Source organism: Bubalus bubalis, chromosome 11, assembly GCF_019923935.1.
Source record: "Bubalus bubalis isolate 160015118507 breed Murrah chromosome 11, NDDB_SH_1, whole genome shotgun sequence".
NCBI classification, from domain to species: domain Eukaryota; kingdom Metazoa; phylum Chordata; class Mammalia; order Artiodactyla; family Bovidae; genus Bubalus; species Bubalus bubalis.
Window position 1 is genome coordinate 41,665,033 of NC_059167.1, and position 23,252 is coordinate 41,688,284.

Sequence of the window (23,252 nt, forward strand, 5' to 3'; positions counted from 1 at the left end):
GCAGAGAAGGCAGATGTTCTAGTGAAAAAAAAAAAAAAAAATATGTATTGCAGGCAAGAGAAAAGCCAAAAGCAAATTTAGGAGAAAATAGGGCATAACCACATAAAATAATATTATATATAATGACATGTTATACTCACTGGATCTGGAGCCACAGGAAGGAGCTATCTGACCAGATGGGCAAGTGCACATATTTGGCCTCGAACAAAATCCATCCCCACAGGAATGCCGGCAAATGGCTATGAATAAAACCAGAGGTCTGTTAGCACATGGCTTCAGAGCACGGTGATTCACAGGGCCCCAATCCTCAGGTGAGGAAACTTGGACTATCAAGTTCCTTGATAACTTTGCTATCATGACCTGTGTGACCTTAGGCTTCAGGTCTATTCACGTATAAAACAAACCTGTTAGACTAAGCAGAATCTAAGACTGGGAAGCTCCCTTAGCCGTATGAGCAGTTCTCTAGCCTCTCTTTACTTATTCCACAGCTCACAATCTGTCAATAAGCCCAGGATAGTCTATAAAAGGAAAACAAAACAAAACAAAAATCCTGCATTGTTTAGTCGCTTAGTCGTGGTCCAACTTTTTGTAACCTCATGGGCTGTAGTCCGCCAGGTTCCTTGGCCCGTGCGATTTTCCAGGCAAAAATACTGGAGTAGGTTGCCATTTCCTCCTCTCTCTCTCTCTTTTTATTTATATATATATATATATATATATATATGTTTATACACACACACACACACACACATATATATATTTGTATGTTTGTATATATATTCCTGCATATACATACACACACATATATATGTTGTTCAGTAGCTAAGTAGTGTCCAATTCTTTGTGAGCCCATGAACTGTAGCCCACCAGCCTTCTCTGTCCATGGGATTTCCCAAACAAGAATACCGGAGTGGGTTCGTTTCCTCCCCCAGGGGATCTTCCCAATCCAGGGATCAAACCTGCTTCTCCTGTGTCTCTTGCATTGTCAGGAGGATTCTTTGCCACTGAGCCACCAGAGAAGTCCATATACATATTTATGTATGTATGTATGTATGTATGGGGCTTTCTGTAGCTCAGTGGGTAAAGAATCTGCCTGCCATGCAGGCATCTGCCTGCGATGCAAGAGACCTGGGTTTCATTCCTGGGTCTAGAAGATTCCCTTGGAGAAGGAAATGGCAACCTACTACAGTATTCTTGCCTGGAAAATCCCATGGACAGAGGAGCCTGGTGGGCTACAGGCCTTGGGGTCGCAAGAGTCAAACATGACTTAGCGACTAATACACATACACATTCTGTTTTTTACACTAACTTAGAGTTAGTGATATAAAACTTGTAACAGTAATCTTGGTAGCCTATTTTATTGTAAATGTTTAAAATTTAGTAATCTTTATAAAAAATTTCATGGCTGGCTCAGGCTGCTTCCTGGTTCAGATCCTGCCAGCTGAGAACATCTGATCTACAGAGCAACTTGTATCCTACACATTTAGTCCTGTTGTGAACCACATCAACAGTCTGAGAAGAGAAGTGTGAATCCACTTAATAGTACTGATTCTACAGTCAGGAAGCCATTAACATCTTCAAGCCACCCAGAGACTAATATCATACTGGTACCAAATGCTCTGCTAACTGGACCGAAGAATAAGTTCAAATGGCAAATGGTTTACACTGATCAAAAGACCAAGATTTGGTCACTACTCTTTTATACTCATAGACTTGATTCTTTCCATCAAACTCCTGCACAAACTTGAAAGAAGTAAATGAAATATGCAAGGCCAAAAATAATGCCCTTGATAGAAAATGCATCAAAACGTCAGAAGAGCCCTAGGATGGAGATTGAAAACTATTAAGAAATAAGCTTTCAAAAGGCTCTACAAATACTTAAATACCTGAAGGTAGCATTTCTCAGAGATTCCACAGAACACTAGGGAAAGGGTTTTGTTGTCAAGTTCATTTAGAAAACTCCAAAACCCATTACATCCCTCTCTTAGTCAGCTTTGATTTTGAAATAAACCACAAGGTGTCAAATGAATAAGTTTTTTTAGTCAAAATCAAGAAATGGGAAGGAAATTAACTTTTTCAGGTCACCAAAAGAATGCTGATTGAAATAATCTCTTCTTCTCCACAGACCATTTTTGGCCAAATAAGAAGAGGGATGACACGATTCCTTAATGGCTTCTCAGCTCTAAATTTCCCTATTATACTAATGGATTTTTCCAAAAACTGAAAATTATTTCACAGGTGTGATGAGTGTAAAAGTTCATGGAGGACCAATGCCATAACTAATCTTACTTAGTATCTCCATTAAACACCACCTTGTCTGGCATGTGACTTGTGGCACAACATTTGTGGGATATGAGAATCTGAGCTTTGCCACAGAAGCAGAATCAATACAGGAATCTCTGGTACCATCTGAGTTCCTCCCCCAGTCTTTTCACTCATTTTCATATGATGCTCTATCAGCTTCCTCTCCTCTTTGTCTAAGAGTTAGGTTTCCTTTTAGCCTCCATCACCCAGATTCAACACGCAAGGTTTGGGTAGGCTTGTAGGTGGCCAACACGGAAATTACAATAAGGAAGGCAGCAATGATAAACTGTTTTAAAAAACCCTATCAAAGTGATGACATCGTCTACGCAACCAGGAATAATAGATGCAATGACCTGATACCTTAATCAGAGTATCCCTGTGGCTCTATTCCCTCTATCTCAGAAACATTCTAAAGGAAGTCACTGGATTAAAGTATTAACAGTGGCTTGCATGAGTTAATATATTCCAAAGCTGGATTCAGAGGAAGTAGGAAAATCTTTGAGCTGGAAGGCTCTGCTATTAACATATTAATGGTATGTAGTTACATAGGACAGAATACTAAGAATCACCATGCAACCAAAACAAAAGAAAACGATGAAAAATAATAGATTGCCTATTACTTACGGACAATACACTGATTTCCACCAGGTAAAGTCTTCCATCCAGGGCAACAGTAAGCATTATAACGTGATCCACAGACATTGGGTCTGAAATAAAAACAAAAAAAATTCAATCATGATAACTCCATATTTTTTTTTTCCAAAAAGAATATGTGACTAAATTAAAGGAAAAAATTCCTGAGCTATTAGAACAGTATGAATCTTTGCAGACAAGAACAGTAAGCTCATGGGACTCAATGCTGGCTTAGTAGTTTGGTACATTTTAACAGAATGATACCAATAAGGATATGCTTAATATCACCTATGTATACAGAGCATCAGGAAAATAAAGACCATAGAAACAAAATGCAGTTCTATCACAATGCACAGATATAAAAATTTATGGTGTTACACGAGTCTAGTTTGAACAATATATTTACCAATCTAGTTAAGAAAAGTCATCATGAAGTATATTGAATATTAGGTCTTATATTTTTACTCATTGAAGTTGTGTGTATTTTTTCCTATGGCCAATCTACCTTCTAAACTATGACCACATTCTTCCTTTCACCAGAATTATAGGAATGCAAACTCCGACATTAGTCAGAAAAAAAATAAAAGCCAAAACATGTAAATATTTCTTTAGCAAAAGTTTGGAAACATAGTTGATACCCACAGTTACAGGAAAATAAAGTCCATGTCAACTGGATTTCTTGTTTACAGACAGTTCATCACATGTTTTGGAACAAAGCCATGCATTCAGAATCCAGATGATCCATATTTAACTCTTTAAGGGAACAACTGGGTAAAGATTTAGCAAATTTTACACTGGAAACTAAGGCAGAGGATATAACACCGACACCCAGAAGAAATGATTCATTTCACTCTGCCACATCTGCGGGCCTGAACATTGACGCCAGTTCTTCAAGTTGAGGGGCTGATAAGGCAGATCAAAGGTTTTACAATCAATTTCACAAAATCGCAGCTATCCAAAGCCTTGCTGGTATAAATACTATAGTCCCATAAGTATAAGCCTTTAAAAACTATTGCAGAGCTAAAATACATTTTCTGTTGGGGTGTATTCACATATTCTCACTATATTTGCACAGAACCCTCCTGTATTCTCCCTAAACTCACCACTTTAACCAAATGCAGGATTGGAAAATGAGTTCAAGTCTTTTCCCCGTCCTGAACTCCCTTTACAGCCCCAGAGAACCTGGAACATCCTACAGGGAAAAATGCATACTTCAGACCAACTGATCCTGACATCAGAAAGAGAAAGAAGAAGGATGGAGGAGCCAAGGAGAGGGCCCCAAATACATACCTAGCCAGGGTAGGATTAGCCAGGGCTATTCCAATGCTAGACAGAAAATTATTGGATAGAGGCTTAATATGTGCCTGGTGTTGGGAACTCTCTGAGCCTTAGTTTATTTCTCTACAATTGGGATAATGGAATGTGTCCACATCACATGTGTGTGTATCAGATGAAATAATGAATATGCTGCTGCTGCTAAGTTGCTTCAGTCATGTCCGACTCTGTGCAACCCCTTAGTCGGCAGCCCACCAGGCTCCCCCATCCCTGGGATTCTCCAGGCAAGAACACTGGAGTGGGTTGCCCTTTCCTTCTCTGATGCATGAAGGTGAAAAGTGAAAGGGAAGTCGCTCAGTCATGATCGACTCTTCGCGACCCCATGGACTGCAGCCTACCAGGCTCCTCCGTCCATGGGATTTTCCAGGCAAGAGTACTGGAGTGGGGTGCTATTGCCTTCTCCTAATGAACATGAATAGCTTATAAATGAAAAAGACAATGAAAACACATAGCAGCAGCAGCAGCATGGTGGTGGAATTATCTTCTGATCTAAATTAGCTATTCAGCCAAAGGAACCATAAGAGATTAAGGAAGAGAGAGAAACTTTACTGGGAATTCCAAGCCAAATGCTGTCCATTCTCTGTCCCTCCTGTAACAAAGTAGTGCCCTAAACATTAGTTCAGAGTGCCCAGAACTTCCCAGGGCAACTCATAATCTTGGAAAGGGGAGTGAGAGGAAGAGATAGGACAGACAGCTGGGGCAGGAGAACACCCAAACTTCATAAAAGTTCTCTCAATCTGAAATGACAATCCAGGCCAAAGTCAACCATCTCAAACCTTCCCCACCAACAACTCCACTGGATTCGATGCAACTCCAAACCAAACCCTGGAAGAGCTTCAGAGAGTCCCTGAGCCTTTTGTAGGGTGTCCTGTACTCAGAGTAACTATGTTTTTCAAACAAAAACCAGGACACACTGTCTGACAAGAATGAGTGTATTTATGGAGTAAACACATACAACAGGGTTAAAAAAAAAAAAAAAAGTAGGTAAAAAAGAGTACAAAATCAGTCCTACAAAGCAAGATATTCAAAAGACTTTCCAAGATATTTGAAAAATCACAGTAATAGACATTCTTTATTGTTCCTTCAATGTTTAGAATCAACCTACAGACAAAACATGGAAGACACTGCAATTTACAATGGTTACAAAACCAAAGGTAAATGTTTTAAACTATCATGTGTCATAAATCAAGAAACAAGTTGGAAAGAAAAGTGTGGAGAGAAATAAAGCAATTGATTCAGGAAATAGAGGTTTAAGAACTTAATTTTTTAATTGATGCTTTTGAACTGTGGTGTTGGAGAAGACTCTTGAAAGTCCCTTGGACTGGAAGGGGATCAAACCAGTCAATCCTAGAGGAAATCAATCCTGAATATTCATTAGAAGGACTGATGCTGAAGCTGAAGCTCTAATATTTTGGCCACCTATTATGAAGAACTGACTCATTGGAAAAGACCCTGAAACTGCGAAAAGAAAAGATTGAAGGCAGGAGGAGAAGGGGCTTACAGAGGATGAGATGGTTGGATGGCATCAGCAACTTGATGGACATGAGCTTGAGCAAGCTCCAGGAGTTGGTGATGGACAGAAAAGCCTGGCATGCTGCAGTCCATGGGGTCACAAAGAGTTGGGCAGGACTAAGCAACTGAACTGAACTGATGTCCTTTAATGAAAATGAGAAGAGAAATTTAAAGCACTGTAGTCTATGTTTTTCCATCAAATGAAAGGAAATCGGTGTCCTTGGATCTATCGACTGGATTTTGTTATCTATGTGCCTGCTTTATAATTACTGTGAATATTGATAGCATGGTAGATCAATGAAGAAAACTAATAGTGCCCATTACATTTTTTATCGCCATATCATCTAGTGATTTATTGTAATTGAATCAAATTAATATTCTGCCTTCAATTAAAATGAACTTTTGCATGCGATTCTTTAGAAAACCATGTGGGTTTTCTATTTAGAAACCATTTAGAAAAAGTTTAGGTATAATCCATTATCCCCTAAATTCATTGATTTAGCTGCAAAAGTCCCCTTCCATATTATAATCACTACTAAACTTATGAGTATAATAAAAAAATAATTCTTGAATGTCTTTTTGTAAAAAAATAAAAATAAAAATAAAAAAATAAAATACCAACAACAAAAAGTCATTCAATAATTATTTAAAAAATGGGAACGAGAAGAGAGAGTAAAAGTATAGATCCAAGTGAGCTATGTCCCCATCTCTCATGGCAAGAAGCCAATATGTACTGTTTAAATGTAGACACAGAGGTACAAACACAGTGCATGGCGTCAAGAGGATAAATATGAGAAGAATAAAAACAGAAATGGTTAAAACTCTTTGCCTCAGGAGATGAAGATCTGGGGAAGCAGAAAGTTCTTTTGCTTCCTCAATTAATACCCATCTATAACTATTCATTTTAAAAATATATCCTGTTATACTTTGATCATCTTTTATTTAAAACAATAATTTTTACTTTAAACGTATGAACTTCTTATCTCATAAACAGGGTACTTCCTGCTCCATTAGAATGAAGCATTCATCGTTCCCTTTCATTAATTATCACATTTTCATTTCATTGCATTTCTTAAAATTCTATATAGTGTTGAATTATGATTTCTTTTCATGCTCTGACTTTTTGGAGTTTAATAACATTGTCCTTTTTAATAGGTAATATATTATTTAACTTCAACCAATATCATCAAATGACAATTGCTTTGTCTTGTTACCATTTGTTCTTCAACAACACTAAACACTACTATGTCTTGTGGCTGAATACAAAGTATTAGAAAGATATAAGTTTTCTCCTCTGCTGACTTTGGTCTTGAGAACTGCAAACTAACTGGATGGCACTTATTCTACTTACACACACACACACACACACACACACACACACACGGTTTAATTCTAGAAATGAATGTCTTATTTAAGTTGGAAAGCACTAAGATATTTGAAGTCTAAAGTAGACATGTTGGATTATTTCCATTCTAAAAGATTTTACTCTCCAGGTTTCAGCACAAAAAATCATTAATAAAGAAGACAAATCATTAATGAAGTTACTTTTTTGTGTAAATAAAAGTGTAGCATTCAGACCTCTTCCTTTGTACTTCATCAGATATACCCACTAACACATCACTAACAAAAGTCAGAGTTAGAGCTCCAGGCAAGTGGCAGTAGCATTCAGCAAATTAAAGGTAAAATTCACAGACAAAAGATATACCAAGTGCTAAAGATACATTATTTCATCTTCATAGAAACTCTCTGAGCTAAATTCTATTATTACTATTTTAACAGTAAGGAAACTATGTCTTAGGAAGAGTAAACAAGCTAGCTAGCTAAAGTCCCATAGCTTAGTAGAGAAGGGGGATTTGAACCCAGGAAATCTTATTTTAGAGCACACTGTCTTAAGGCAAAGATGTATTTAGGTAATAAAATGATATTCACTCAGCAGCATTAATGGTGTCATAGATTAAAAATATCAAAAAATGTCCATCAACTGACCAAAGACAAACATAAACTGTTTTACCTGATTCTTTTTTTTTTTTAATTTTATTTTATTTTTAAACTTTACATAACTGTATTAGATTTGCCAAATATCAAAATTAATCCGCCACAGGTATACATGTGTTCCCCATCCTGAACCCTCCTCCCTCCTCCCTCCCCATTCCATCCCTCTGGGTCATCCCAGTGCACCAGCCCCAAGCATCCAGTATCGTGCATCGAACCTGGACTGGCAACTCATTTCATACATGATATTTTACATGTTTCAATGCCATTCTTAATAGTTTATGGTGGGAAGGATATGATTCCACTTTACTGCTATACATTACATTTTTTCAATTACTCTTTGTAACTTTTCTTACCAGTTGCTCTGAATGTTAGCCCTGCAACAACCCAACTCCAGTCACTCTAGGGGAGAAGTGAGCCTCGGCAGGCTGGATATTTGGATCCAGTTCAGACACAGTCTCAGAGATTGGGTGGGCTAGCTAAAGCCCCTCTCAATGGAGCAAATAGCTGGGCTCTACCACGTCTGACCACATCATTGTAAGAATTGGCCTCTGTGTGAGATGTCTGCAGTGTGTCCACATTCCTAAGCCAGAACCCACTTCTGTGAGTCTGGCGTCTTATAGCCAGGATAGCCCTTCTGTTTCCTATCCCAAATGCAAAGTATTTTTCAGACAAGACCAGGGTAATAAAAACAAATTCAAGGGACTCCTATTTTATATGCATGAGTTTCTCAGTTGTGAAGTGATAAAACTTTGGACAAACAGAATAATAAGCATTAGGTAAAGGCTAATGATAATGTTCATGGGGTTCGCAAAGCAAGGATACTGAAGTGGTTTGCCATTCCCTTCTCCAGTTAAAAGACGCTTACTTCTTGGAAGAAAAGTTATGACCAACTTAGATAGCATATTCAAAAGCAGAGACATTACTTTGCCAACAAAGGTCCGTCTAGTCAAGGCTATGGTTTTTCCTGTGGTCATGTATGGATGTGAGAGTTGGACTGCGAACAAGGTTGAGCGCCGAAGAATTGATGCTTTTGAACTGTGGTGTTGGTGAAGACTCTTGAGAGTCCCTTGGACTGCAAGGAGATCTAACCAGTCCATCCTGAAGGAGATCAGCCCTGGGATTTCTTTGGAAGGAATGAGGCTAAAGCTGAAACTCCAGTACTTTGGCCACCTCACGCGAAGAGTTGACTCATTGGAAAAGACTCTGATGCTGGGAGGGATTGGGGGCAGGAGGAGAAGGGGACGGCAGAGGATGAGATGGCTGGATGGCATCACTGACTCAATGGACATGAGCCTGAGTGAACTCCGGGAGTTGGTGATGGACAGGGAGGCCTGGCGTGCTGCAATTCATGGGGTCGCAAAGAGTCGGACACGACTGAGCGACTGAACTGAACTGAACTGAAAGGTTAATGATATGGACCCTGCTGGCTTCTTTGACCTTCAGGGAAAAAAGTTATCATTTAGTCCTCTTGAGCATAAGTATGGGGAGGTATCAAAAGCATATGCCACCACATGACAAAAGGTGCCCATGTAACACACCTCAAGGTAGACATCCTAATAGTCCAGTTTCAGAGTTTAAAAATAATTACAACTTTATCAAAAATGAGATGAAAAAACTATAATATGCAAATGAGCTATATATAATGTGGAACCATACATCATTATTTTATGAGTACTTTGACAGATTTTATCCAGGTAAAAAGAAAAACCATCTGTGCTATCTCATAAATGACTCTACTGCTTCAGTAAACTTTGCAACTGCTCCACCCTTATTTTATTTATTTTATTCTGGCTCTCTTCTTAGCCGAAGGCAGAGGTCATAGCAGTGATCTGAATACATGTGACCATTCCAACCCATCTGCCAGTCACAACAAATCGAGTAATGAAACTTCAAACCCCAGCAATGAAAATGGCTTCCATGGCCTCCTCAAGCATCAGCCAGGCTCTCCAGACCCCGGGACGTATTTCTGGATTGTCTAGATCAGCACTGGCTGGGACACAGACAATCCTGGCTTTCTCGTTGGAAGACTTAAGCCAGTCAGCCAACCTCTCTAAGCTACCACACACAATTTTTCTGAATGAAAATGATTTCAAAAGCAACAGGAAGATGAACCATTGGTATTCTGATTTGCAGGAGGTTTATCCTCTTCTTGCTTTCTCCCATCTCTGTTAGATTAGTAACTCCATTATCCTCACCTCCAAAGCCAGTGTCTGTCTGTTTCTCAAGGCTTCCCTCCCTTCGCTTCTTTTCCCTCCTTCCTTCCTGTCCCTTCTCTCTCTCTCTCTCTCTCTCTCTCTCTCTCTCTCTCTCTCTCTCTCAATTTCTACTCTCAGGGCCTCTAGAAAGAAATGGTCTGTTACTACCTCCAATTGACAGAGGATGAGATGGTTGCATGGCATCACTAACACAATGGACATGAGTTTGAGCAAATTCCAAGAGACAGGAGAAAATGAAGGACAGGAAAGCCTGGTGTGCTGCAGTCCACAGGGTCACAAAGACTTAGCAACTGAACAACAGCAGCAACAAGGCATCCAAGATCACATAACTCATCTTCTGGTATAGCCAGTAAATTCACTGCTGAGCACACAATAAGGCATGTGAATAACTGCCTTGTCTACAAGGCGAGTATAGACAAACTCAAAGCCATTCAACCATATTCAGTGAGAATCTACTGTGTGTTAGGCCCTGTGTTAGATAAGAAATAAAAGTAACTAAGAGAAGCATACTTAACACCAAGATCATGGTTTCTAATACCATTCTCCAATAAAAGGAACCAGGGCTCCTGGGACACATGGCTGACTCGAGGACTGGGCAAGAAGGGCACAGGGTGAGTCTGGAGTATCACATGGCGATAGAAAGTAGAAGGTAACTGCCAAACAAAGAAACAGAACTCACAATGATGAGCATATGTCAGGGATACAGGAGCCAAATGAAGAGCTCCCAGTGGCCAAAACTAGAAACATTTAAGTAGCAGAATAACAAAAGTAGTATTGGATTATAATCCAAAGTATAAAATAAATGTCTATGAGTCAAGATTGATAAATACATGATTGAATAAATAAAGGCAAGAAAAGAGCAAAGTCTCTTGTGCTAATAAATTCCAAATAATTTATGTAGATACTCTGCCTTCAAAAAGGTGAAGTATAACTCACTACTCCTTAAACATTTCCCAAAAAATCCTAATTGAGGGATAATCTACAAAATTCCTAGCCAATAGTCCTCAAAACGGTCATGGTCATCACAAACAAGGAAAGTCTGAGAAACTGTCACATCCTAAGAAGACATGAAAACTAAATGTGATGTGGCATCCTGGATGGGATTTTGAACAATCAAAAGGACATTCAGTTAAAAAATAAATTAATCTGAATAAAAAATGGACTTTAGTTAACAAAAATGTATCAATATTGGTTCAGTTAATTGTCATCAATGTATCAAACTAGTATAGGAGGCTAACAGCAGAGAAATTTGTGTCCAGGGTTTATAGGAGCTCTTGGTATTATCCTCCTGTTTTTTTTTTTTGTTGCTTTTTTTTCTTGTAAATCTAAAACTGTTCTAAAATTTATCAGAGCTTTTAAAGTTTATTTAAAAGTAAAATAACAATAATATTGTTACCATGCAATTATAAATAAACTGTTACATTCCCTCAAAGGTGACTAAGATAAGAGTCTTTGCTCCTGAAAGCAGACAGACAAGTATGCCGAGCAGGCCAGTATGACAGCACAGTGCAGGCGTCTAGGCCTGCCTGAGGAGCTAAGGAGCTCAGAACAAGAGCGTCTAGCCTCATCACCCGAGGTAAGCTTGGAAGGGGACTATCTGAGTTATGCCTTGATGTTTCCCAGTTGCTAAGAGGGGTCACTAGTTTTATTTCATCCCACTGTTGAAATGACTCTCAAATCCTCTAACCCCATTCGTAAATCCCTTGTCCAAATCCTAGTGTTTCACTGTTGGACTAATATCACATTCCTTTTTCCTGGCTTCTTAGTTCCTCTCTGCTTCACTAGGACAATGTAGCTAAGCTGCTTCTTTTTTTAATTACTTTTTATTGGAGTACAGTTGCTTTACCATATTGTGTTAGTTTCTACTGTACAGCAGTTGGACTTCCTTCCCATTTAGGTCACCACAGGGCATTGTCTAGATTTCCTGAGCTATACAGTAGGTTCTCAGTAGTTGCTAAGCATCTTTTCATATTCACCATGCCTAATTCCATTCTCCTGGGATTCAGAGATAGACCTTTAATCACCATAAAATGTTAAACATCTCACTATTAACTTCAGATACCTTTCAGCTCGATCAACTTCCACACTCCTGCTCTGCTCCTCCTTTCTCTTCAGGGACTCAGCTGTCACTCTCGTACAAGTCCCCTCCCCCAACACACACATACACACACACACACACTCTCCAAACTCTTCTTTCACATTCATACTAGCTCTTCTACCTTTGTGTTTAGTGTATAATTCCATCTCCCCTCATAACACTAATCTCTTTCCCTTGATTAATCCCATCATGTTTCAACCTACCAACACAATTCCAGACATACTTCTCAAAAACCTACATATGTGATATTGCAATTATATACTTTAAATAATTTTATGTACAGAGTCTCATCTGTGAAACCCACCCGTAGGCCCTCTGATCCCAGTCTAACAGTTCTTCAAATAGAGAAACAATGCTTGTTATGCCAGGAACATCTTGCAGTCTGTTCAGAAGCATACAAGAGAACACTGACTAAATGCCTCAGTAAGTACAAATCATAATTAACAAAGATTAATACCATCTCTTCAGTATCATAAACAGGCCAGCTATAAATGAGGCCAACATAGAAAACTGTCTCATAGTGAGAACTATTTCTTATAAATTAATCTATTTAAGAGAAGAATATTCCATGACTATTTAAATGGTTATAGACAGTTAAATGGGGTTCCCTAGTGGTTCAGATAATAAACAAGTGAAAGTGAAGTAGCTCAGTCGTGTCCAACTCTTTGCAACCCCATGGGCTGCAGCCTCCCAGGCTCCTCTATCCATGGGATTTTCCAGGCAAGAGTATTGGAGTGGGTTGCCATTTCCTTCTCCAGGGGATCTTCCTGACTCAGGGATTGAACCCCGGTCTCCCGCATTGTGGGCAGACGCTTTACCCTCTAAGCCACCAGGGAAGGCCAGATAATAAAGAATCTGCCTGCAATGTGGGAGACCTAAGTTTGATCCCTGGGTTGGGAAGATCTCCTGGAGAAGGGCATGACAACCCAGTCCAGTATTCTTGCCTGGAGAATTCCATGGACAGAGAAGCCTAGCAGGCTACAGTCGGTGAGGTTTCAAAGAGTCGAACAAAACTGAGTGACTAACATTTGCAGACAGTTAAACAGTAATGCATAATGGTTTCATGGCTTGGCCATTTTGCAGATATTCTGATCATTAATTTATTCTGATCAGTGAGGTTATCAATGTTTATAACTCAGGGATCAATACATTTCCTTCGAGAAAATATAATATCAATGTAGAGAAAACACTCATATATAAATATCTGATTCTACTTATTTCTTCAGCAAAAGAAAACCATAAATCCCAAAGGTAACTCGACTCAGCAAAAGTTTGAAGTGTACTTTCTCATGGAAGATTGTTGTGTCTGATCAAAGTCACTGATGGGGCCAGCATTTGTGGTCAATTCCTAAAGACGAGCATCACAGAACTCAGCAGGTAGCCTGGAGAGGTTCCTCTGGATACACTGCTAAAATGGAGGCTTTTCCCTCCCTAATCTGTTTGCACCGGTGGCACAGAGAGGATGAGACTTCCACAGTTTCATTTTATGTATGCCCTAAGCTGTGTTTTGTGGAAATTTTGTGTTGATCCAAAGCAATAGCCATAGAACCTGAAAGCCAAAGAATTTAGGTTGCCATATCAAGGACACACATACAGACACACACACACACACAAACACACACACACCTTCAGCCTTTCTCAGCTAAGGAAACCGAGTTGCTAAGGCAGTTCCCCAAATCTGGGAGATCATTTTACAGTGGCAGCCAGTTTAAATCCTGTTGCAATTTTTTATAGGTGACTGAAATGGGAAAACCACTAGATCATTCAGGTATGACCTAAATCTAATCCCTTACAGTTATGCAGTGGAAGTGACAAATAGGTTCAAGGGATTATGTCTCATAGAGTGCCTGAAGAACTATGGACGGAGGTTCCAGACATTGTACAGGAGGCAATGATCAAGACCATCTCCAAGGGGGAAAAAATGCAAAAAGGCAAAATGGTGTCTGAGGGGGCCTTACAAATAGCTGAGAAAAGAAGAGAAGCTAAAGGCAAAGGAGAAAAGGAAAGATATAAGCACCTGAATGCAGAGTTCCAAAGAATAGTAAGGAGAGATAAGAAAGCCTTCCTCAGTTATCAATGCAAAGAGATAGAGGAAAACAACAGAATGGGAAAGACTAGAGATCTCTTCAAGAAAATTAGCAATACCAAAGGAATATTTCATGCAAAGATGGACACAATAAGGACAGAAATGGTATGAACCTAACCTAATGGTATGGATCTAATGGTATGGAAGCAGAAGATATTAAGAAGAGGTGATAAGAATACACAGAAAAACTATACAAAAAAGATCTTAATGACCCAGATAACCATGATGGTGTGATCATTCACCTAGAGCCAGATGTCCTGGAATGAGAAGTCATGTGGAATTCCAGGCTGGATGAAGCACAAACTGGAATCAAGATTTCCGGGAGAAATATCAATAACCTCAGATATGCAGATGACACCACCTAAGTGGCAGAAAGTGAAGAGGAACTAAAGAGCCTCTTGATGAAAGTGAAAGAGGAGAGTGAAAAAGTTGGCTTATAACTTGACATTCAGAAAACTAAGATCATGGCATCTGGTCCCATCACTTCATGGCAAATAGATGGGGAAACGATGGAAACAGTGAGAGACTTAATTTTTGGGGGCTCCAAAATCACTGCAGATCGTGACTACAGCCATGAAATTAAAAGTTGTTCCTTGGAAGAAAAGCTATGACAAACCTAGACAGCATATTAAAAAGCAGAGACATTACTTTGCCGACAAAGGTCCATCTAGTCAAAGCTTGGTTTTTCCAGTAGTCATGCCTGGATGTGAGAGTTGGACTATAAAGAAAGCTGAGCGCTGAAGAATTGATGCTTTTGAACTGTGGTGTTGGAGAAGACTCTTGAAAGTCCCTTGGATTGCAAGGAGATCCAATCAGTCAATCCTAAAGGAAATCAGTCCTGAGTGTTCATTGGAAGGGCTGATACTGATGCTGAAACTCCAATACTTCGACCACCTGACGCAGAGAGCTGACTCATTGGAAAAGACCCTGATGCTAGGAAAGACTGAAGGCAGGAGGAGAAGGGAATGACAGAGGATGAGATGTTTGGATGGCATCACCGACTCAACGGACATGAGTTTGAGTGAGCTCTAGGAATTGGTGATGGACAGGGAACCCTGGCATGCTGCACTCCATGGGGTTGCAAAGAGTTGGACATGAGTGAGCAACTAAACTGAGACCTGAACTGGAACATGTGCAAGTCTTTGCTTTACTTTGGAAAAAAATAAAACGTTGTAAAAGAGGGAGAATTTAAAGCCACAGGGTGCACTGGACTAGGAAACCAGACATTGACCCATGAAAACCAGAAGCACACGGATGTGTGTGGCAAGTCCTGATCCTACTGACCGCACAGGGCACTTTCTATGTCTAGAATTGTGGATTACACAATACTGGGAACACACAAGTCTGCACAGTTCACTAAACCACCCATGTGACCCCCTCAAACTTCTAAAGGTAATGGTTTGACTAGCTTTCTGTTATGGTAAACTTGCACTAAACCTACTTCTCTCCAAGGCAAGGGATCTGTATCTTGCCCACTGGCATCACACCACTGGTTGTGAGTATAAAAGGAACTCCCATCTAAACATGGGGAGAGGTGTATTTGTTTATGAAGTTGAAATTACTATTCAATCCTGTAAGGATGAGGAGGGGTTTCTTCAAAACAGGAAAAAAATAAAAAACAAACAACAAAAAAAATGTGCCTCATAATTGCATCTCTCCAGCCTCTACAAGGATTTAACCAATGGTATCACATAAACTCATGGTGCTTCTGAAGAACTGTTTCCCAGAACCCAGCAATCCCTTGGATTTACCCATGAGTTCAAGATGAGCGTGGTTATTTTCTTAGACTGGGATATTTGCTCCATTTACCCAAGCCAAAGCCACACTGTACTTTTCTAAAGGGTGGGCAAAATTCTAGAAATGATTGAAATGCAAACAAGTAAAGTAAGCAGGTGATCCAGAACAGGCAGGCCCAGGATGGTCCTATGGAATTCACCACTCCCAAGGGCCAACTGGTCCCTTCCCACCTCTTTACCACCCACAGAAGAAATAAGGGATTGAAACCACGATTCTCACCACTTCCCAGAAGTTCTCAAACAGAGAGCTCTGTCCAAGGAGATAATATCTTCTGAATGTCCTGGCAGCCCCAGGAAAAGACAGGAAAGCCAGCCAATGGGATCAGGCTGAGGGGAAAGAATGGTGTCCTTCAGCAGCCGGGAGGGCAGAGTGATTCAACTCTCCAGTTCTGAGGACTGGCAGCTCCCAGCTGACAAACAGGTAGGGTTCCAAAATGTCATTTCTATATTGGTATTTAGAACTTGGACAGGCTTTTCCAATAGAAACAATGTTAATAGGTGGTGGTTTGGTCCCCGGGCTAGTCAAATAGCAGTCTCTCGGCCACATTATCAGCTAAATGGGCTATTGTAGGCTGGTCTGGGAACCTGACCACAGACTTAAAATGTTGTTTCTATGGGAAAACACATTCCACGGCAGGCAACCAGAGGGAAACTTGGCCACTCAAACCCATGGTCCCTGCAGCTCCAGCCAGCTGCCCAGTGAGCTGTGAGCACCAACCACCTTAAACTCAGGCCACTCCACGCAATCCTGAGAGGGCAGCCTGGCTGGAAGGCTGCCCAGCCCGAGGCCCAGGGCCACCCCCCACCCCCAGCAGGAGCCCATGAGGGCCAGTATGGGATATCCCTAAGTCCATAAATCAGGAACTTAAAAACTGAGGAGTAATTGGATATTCTAATTCTCAATGTACCTGCATTATTTTACAAAGCAGAAGATCCCAGAAACTATGATGTAAAATCAGGACCCAAGGCTAGTTCACAGATCAAACTTTCAGCGAGCCAATTCTAGAAAGAGTGGCTTCCAAATGAAGCAAGGAAACAGGTCATTTTTGAATGCTATTTGGTGGCTTTGCTCTTATACTCAGGTTATTTGAGCATTTCAGACTCCCTGGAACTGATTAATTACCCTCTCTTTTATATAGAATGTGAGCCCTTTAAAGACAGATCTATACAGCCCTAGCACCTAGCATAATACCTGCATCTTAAATGGTAAATGAAGGCTTAGGATTTCACAGGTACTTCCAACTAAGAAATCTAAGTTAGAATTCTGTCAGAGTGGTGAGAATTTAATTTGATGAAAAGATAAATATGTTTCTAAGAAACCAAATAATAAAATAAAGGAATGAAAAACACAATTTCTAATAAGAAATCAATGTTTCTATCCACTTTTTAATTTTAAAAAATTAAAATGAAAAATCAAATAACAAAAGACCCACATAAATGGAATTCATGGAATATGACAGTAAAATTTTTCCTTCTTTCAGATGGATCATTTGAAAATATTTTACAGCTTCAAAAGCTTTGAAGGGCTTGAATCTCAAACTCTATTTCATAAGAGTCAACAGGAAATGGATCTTTTAAAGTCATTTTTATACCAATTCTTATCATCAGAACAGAGACAAGACTGTTGCTAAGGAGCCAAAAAAAAAAAAAAGGGAAAATATATCATTGATAGAGTTTGTTTCTAAAATAAGTGAGTTAATGGCACACTGTGGTTGAGATTATTTCATAGAAATTAACAATTCACAAATTAGGAATCAAGAACTTGACAATTTGTTTTTTTAACTTTGTAATTTCAGCAAGTTGTAAGCATTTACTTCTAAAAAATTAGTTATCTGGAAATTTTTTGAATAAAAACAGCCTAATTAAAACTTAAGGAAATTTGACTGAATCTTGAATTTATCTAGTCCATATGAAGTCACAATGTAGAATAAAAATAATAATGAACAACTTTTAGAGAGCTTTGTAATTTACAAAATGATTGTGTGACTCTTCCCTTAAATTCTATCAAGAATATGATTTGCTGTGCTCATTTTCAGATGAGGAAACTGAAATTCAGAGAAGTGAAGTAATAGTTCAAAGTCTATCCAATGGAAACATGTCATAAATCACTAATTAAAAACCAAAAGAGTTTATTAATAAAACATTCCAAGGCTAGTACTAAAGATTTTAGATTAGAGATTAGAAAGATGTTTCCATAAATACCCCAGAGAGAATGTGTTCCTTTATATAATCTCATTTGTGTATAACTTTTTTGCGTGCTCTGATTTTCTTTTCTGAGGTCTGCAGAACCAAAAAATTTAAGACACGCCTCACAAAGTATACCGGAAAAGAAAAGCAAAGATAAAAGGAACACATCTTGGGAACATTCACTCCTACAGACCAGTACTTTTGTTTCTGAAAGTTTCTACATGGTGAATATCCTGCCCTGGTCACCCTGGTTTAAAAAAAAAAAAAATGTCTCAGCTCTTAACATGCTCAGTGTTTAGGGGAGTGGGTGGGTGGGGAGCAATGTAGAGACTCAAAATGCGGATAATTCAACACCTACTCCTAGCTGCCATTGGAATGTGCTTTGTGTATATGCTGAACATGGGTACATCCTGTCTTTTGAAAAGCAGCTTCAAGCAAAATTATCAGGTCATGCAGGCAACTATCTGACCCATCTTAGGAAGACAATAAACTGCACAAAGGCCAGGGTGACCCAAACGATATTCTCAGAAACCCTCCAGATTCACGTCTCTATGACCTAATTCAGAGGCTGCCTGCACACTGTCCATCACACACAGAAAGTAGCAACTCCCATCCCAACACCAGCACAGCTCTGAAATCCAATCTAAAAGATAGCCCGCTCAGCCAGAGTGATGCCAGCACTGTGCTCTCAATACCTTGTGGGCTCTGAGGAAGGTGACGGTCTTCGTATTTCATCACTGAGAAGAATGGGCACTGCTTCCACATAGTGCCAGCCTCTGAGAAGGAACTGACACTGGCACAACCACCCATTCTACCTCCTTACCTAGTAAGAGTAAGAATCAGTCGCTTAGATGTGTCCAACTCTTTGCAACCCCATGGACTGTAGCCTGCTAGGCTCCTCTTCCAGGGAATTCTCCAGCAAGAATACTGGAGTGGGTGGCCATTTCCTTCTCCAGGGGATCTTACCGACCCAGGGATCGAACCCTGGGTTTCCTGCATTGCAGGCAGATTGTTTACATTCTAAGCCACCAGGGAAGCAGTTTCCAAATCCCCTCTGTAGCAGCTCCCAACGACAAAGCTTCTGTTCTTAAAAAGTCTACCAGTTTCCCAGGGAGTTTGATACCAAGCAGTAGAAATATATCAGACCTCAAAGAATGGCGTGCATCTTTCACTGACATGAAACACAGGAAGTACAACTTGTATGTTAGCACGAGCACACGTACACACACACAATCCCCCACAAACACTCAGAATGAAGCCACTGGGGCAGTTCTTATCCCTGCATACCTTTCCCAAGGGGATTTGGATATACCAGTGCTTTACAGAATGTTTCATTTGAATCACTAAAGCTATATTAGTTCCTATTTCTTTTTGATTGTTTTTCCCAGTTTTACTGAGATGTAATTGACATATGTCCCAGGCAGCACTAGTGGTAAAGAACCCTCCTGCCAATGCAAGACATGAGAGATGCGGGTTCAATCCCTGGGTCAGGAAGATCCCCTGGAGGAGGGCATGGCTACCCACTCCAGTATTCTTGCCTGGGAAATCCCATGGACAGAGCAGCCTGGTGGGCTACAGTCCATGGGGTTGCTAAGAGTCAGACATGACGGAGTGACTAAGCTTACTAATTGACACACAACACTGTATAAGCTTAAGGTGCTTAATTATATGACTTAAATGGTAAAATGATTACTACAATAGGTATAATTAAAAGTGCCTATTTTTTAAATAAAAAGAGTGTTCCTAGGAAAGCAATGAAAGAAATGAGGGTAAAAACATTCACTTGTGAATGTTAAAATATCTGCAAACGTCTTCTTCTATCCACTCATAGTTCAAAATCTCACCAACTTTTTATAACCCCTTGCCTGAAACTCCTACTGTAAACAAAAATGACACATCGAGAGTCTCTGTCTTCACTTGCACAAAAAATCATGGGCAGAGGGGAAAGGAATGGGCCCCTGCAGAATTTTATCTTTCCTTGTCTGCCCTCTCAAATGCTTGGTTCCTTCTGTGTAAATGTTCCACAATATTAGACCTCATCACTGCTATGCCTCAGCATTAGATATTAAATAATTTTTCCCAACCCTCAAAGTCATGGGTCAGTTTAGACAGTGTGGAAAAAGCATGTCTGGCAGCACTGCAGACGTTGCTGGGTGTGAGGCATTGAGTGTAAGTTCAAAACTAGACATAAAACTCTCCAGTGCTAATAAACAAATAAGAAATGACAGAATTCAAATATTCCCATTCTTCTAGCCTAATAAATTAACGGACCTAGACAATGATCATCAATGGCAGCTAACATTACAAAAAGAGAGGCTAGCAGACAAGAAGGTACCTTTGAATGGAAGTACAAACATCACTTACAAAGTCTTCTTGCCAAAAAGTGTATTCTGGATTGAATCTAGTTCCCAGCTCTAACTAGCAAGTCACAACAACAACAGGGGACAGAACACGGTGGCCACCACCACCCCTGGGATGCAGTCATCAACAGACTGTAAGAAACCCTGAAGCTCTGTGCTCCAAGGATGGCCCAAGGACTGACCAGTGCTAGTCCACACACCATATATTACTAATCTGTAATGAGATAAGGAACTTAAGCTGGAATGTACATCATCTCACGGCTTCCTTCATCTAGAAAGCCTTGCTATGAAAAAAAATAACAGCTCAGCTAAAGAGTGTGCTTAGTGACACACTGCATTTACTGGCACGTGATTTTCATCTCATCACAGATTGAAAAGAAGCAGCTAATGGTCTGGCATTTTAAGTGCCACTGCTCTACAGGACGTGAACCAATTTCTTGTTCTCCCCCAGCTTTATTAGATAGGATTGACAGATAATATTGTAAAGTATAGTACATGACAATTTGATACGTTTATACACTACAAAATGATCACCACCAAAGTATTAGCTCCACTTGGTCACATAATTACTATTTTGTGTATATGTGCGTGTGTGCGTGTGTGTGTGTGTGTATGTGTGGTGAGAACATTTCAGATCTTTCTTAGCAACTTGCAAGCATATAATACAACATTATTAGCGATACTCATCATGTTGTACCTTTGATCCTCGAAACTTATTCACCTTATAACTAAAAGTGTGAACCCTCTGACCAGTATTTCCCCATTTCCCCTACCCGCCAGCCCCTAGAAACCACCATTCTTCTCTTTGTTTCTGAGTTCAGATTTTTAGAAGTGATATATAACATGAATCCATTTCTTCAGTAAATAAATTATAAGTAAAAATGACAAGAGGTCCAATCTATATATTTAAAAATATTTAAGAGATTTATCAACCAATTACTCTTAAAAGATGGACTTAATTTAGATCCTGATTTGAATGAACTACAAAAAATAAAGTTTATAATCTAATCAGGGAAATTTGATAATACTAATCAAATTTATACAATATTATCAAATATAAAAATAATATCAAGTACTGGGTATTGATAATATTCCTTAATTAATGCTAATTTGAAAAGTGATAGTCATATTGTGTTTGTTTCTTAAAGAGTCCTTATCATTTACAGATGCATATTGAAATGGTGACTAATTATTTTTCAGGGATTTACTTTAAAATAATCTGTGGCAGGGAAGAGAAGTAGCTACAATAAGACTGGCCATTCATTGATAACTACTGAAATTGGAGCTTCACTGTAGTATTCTCTCTAGTTTTGTATATATTTGAAATTTTACATATTAAATGTTAGAAAACATTTTGCAGCAACTTTGCAGCAGCCTCTGGCATAGATCTTCTTGTAGCCCTACTCTTCCATACATCCCAACACCACACTTCTGCTTTATTTTTTTCCCTTCATATAAGAACCATTTCTACCTGTTATGTAACTCATTTTTGAGTGGGATGTGGACTACCAATAAAAGCCAACAACAGTCCAATTCCAACATGTTTACCACCTTAAGCAAGAGGCAAGAACTAACCAAAAGGCTTCTGTGAATCTCACATACGCAGCTACTCAATAAGGCTAATGTTCAGAACAAATGACTTACTCACCCTTGTGAAGATAACAGCCCAGGGAGCGGGTTTTCTTGGGCACTAAACTACTTTCTGACATGATTCATTTTCATAAGGACACCATATCTTTCTTTATGACAAAAACATAAATCCATCAGTTAACAAGAGTTTGAAGGAAAGGGGACTGATTTGCATCAGGTCCATAAGAAGGCTGAATTTTGCCTTTTCACGAATGGAACAATTCTTACAGTCATGGGAAATACGAAATGAAAGGAGGAAATAATTCAGTGAGGAAGCCTGATATGTTTCCTGATTCTTCAATGGTGACAATGTTTCAAGGAAAGGCCCAAATGCAAATAAGCACCTGGGTCAATCCAAGATTAAATTAGATCCTCTTGTCTAGAATTCTGCCAAATGTTCACCAACATAATGTCAGAACTGTTGACCAAAAAAAAGAAGGAAAACCTGACTTGCATATTCTTATAAGATTCTTGAAAGGTTTTCAAAAGTTTAAAAATAAAAGATTATTTTTTTATTTGAGGTTTATTTATTTCCTGGGAAATTAGCAGAGCAGACAAAGTACCTGGTATTTGTTTGTTTCTGCATTTTTGCTTTTTTATTAACTTTGGTTGTGTGATTTATCCCATGGGAATAAGAGATATTAGGTAATTTGAACATTTTTAACGACAAGCAGAAAAATAACTATTATCTGTTTAAACTATTCCTTATTTAAAGAAGTTTTTATTTTTATAGGCTGTGAATGAATATAAAGCAACCACAATTTCTTAGAGTTTATTGCCAATTAGTTAACTAGAGGTTAATGTGTAAGGGTGCAAGGGTATAGGAATTCTACCAAAGCTTTGCCTAAATTAAGATAAAGTATGTTTTGGCCCACTTTCCCAGATGTTCAATAGTTTAAGATCTCTCTTAAACTATTGAAAGCCAACTCTTGTTAAAGTAAAAATGGGAATCATTAAGGGAAGATGAAAAAACTACAAAGATTTTCAGTTTCTCAGAAGAAATACGGCACAGAAGAAAAATGACAAATAAGAACCCCTTTGTACTAACTGAACACTATGCTGCTGCAAGGCATGAAGCCAAAGGATGGGAACACGCAGCTGGGA

The 23,252-nt window shown here is 39.2% G+C and overlaps 1 protein-coding gene across 1 annotated transcript in view; it reads right to left on the bottom strand.

The window, feature by feature from the left end:
* Positions 1-23,252, bottom strand: part of FBN1 (fibrillin 1) — a 264,477-nt gene that overhangs the window by 226,781 nt on the left and 14,444 nt on the right. The window contains exons 3-4 of the mRNA XM_025295542.3: positions 2,926-3,008; positions 141-239 (exon numbers count right to left, since the gene is read on the bottom strand). Of these exons, the coding sequence (XP_025151327.3) occupies positions 141-239; positions 2,926-3,008 (182 nt within the window). The remainder of the gene's footprint in view (positions 1-140; positions 240-2,925; positions 3,009-23,252) is intronic.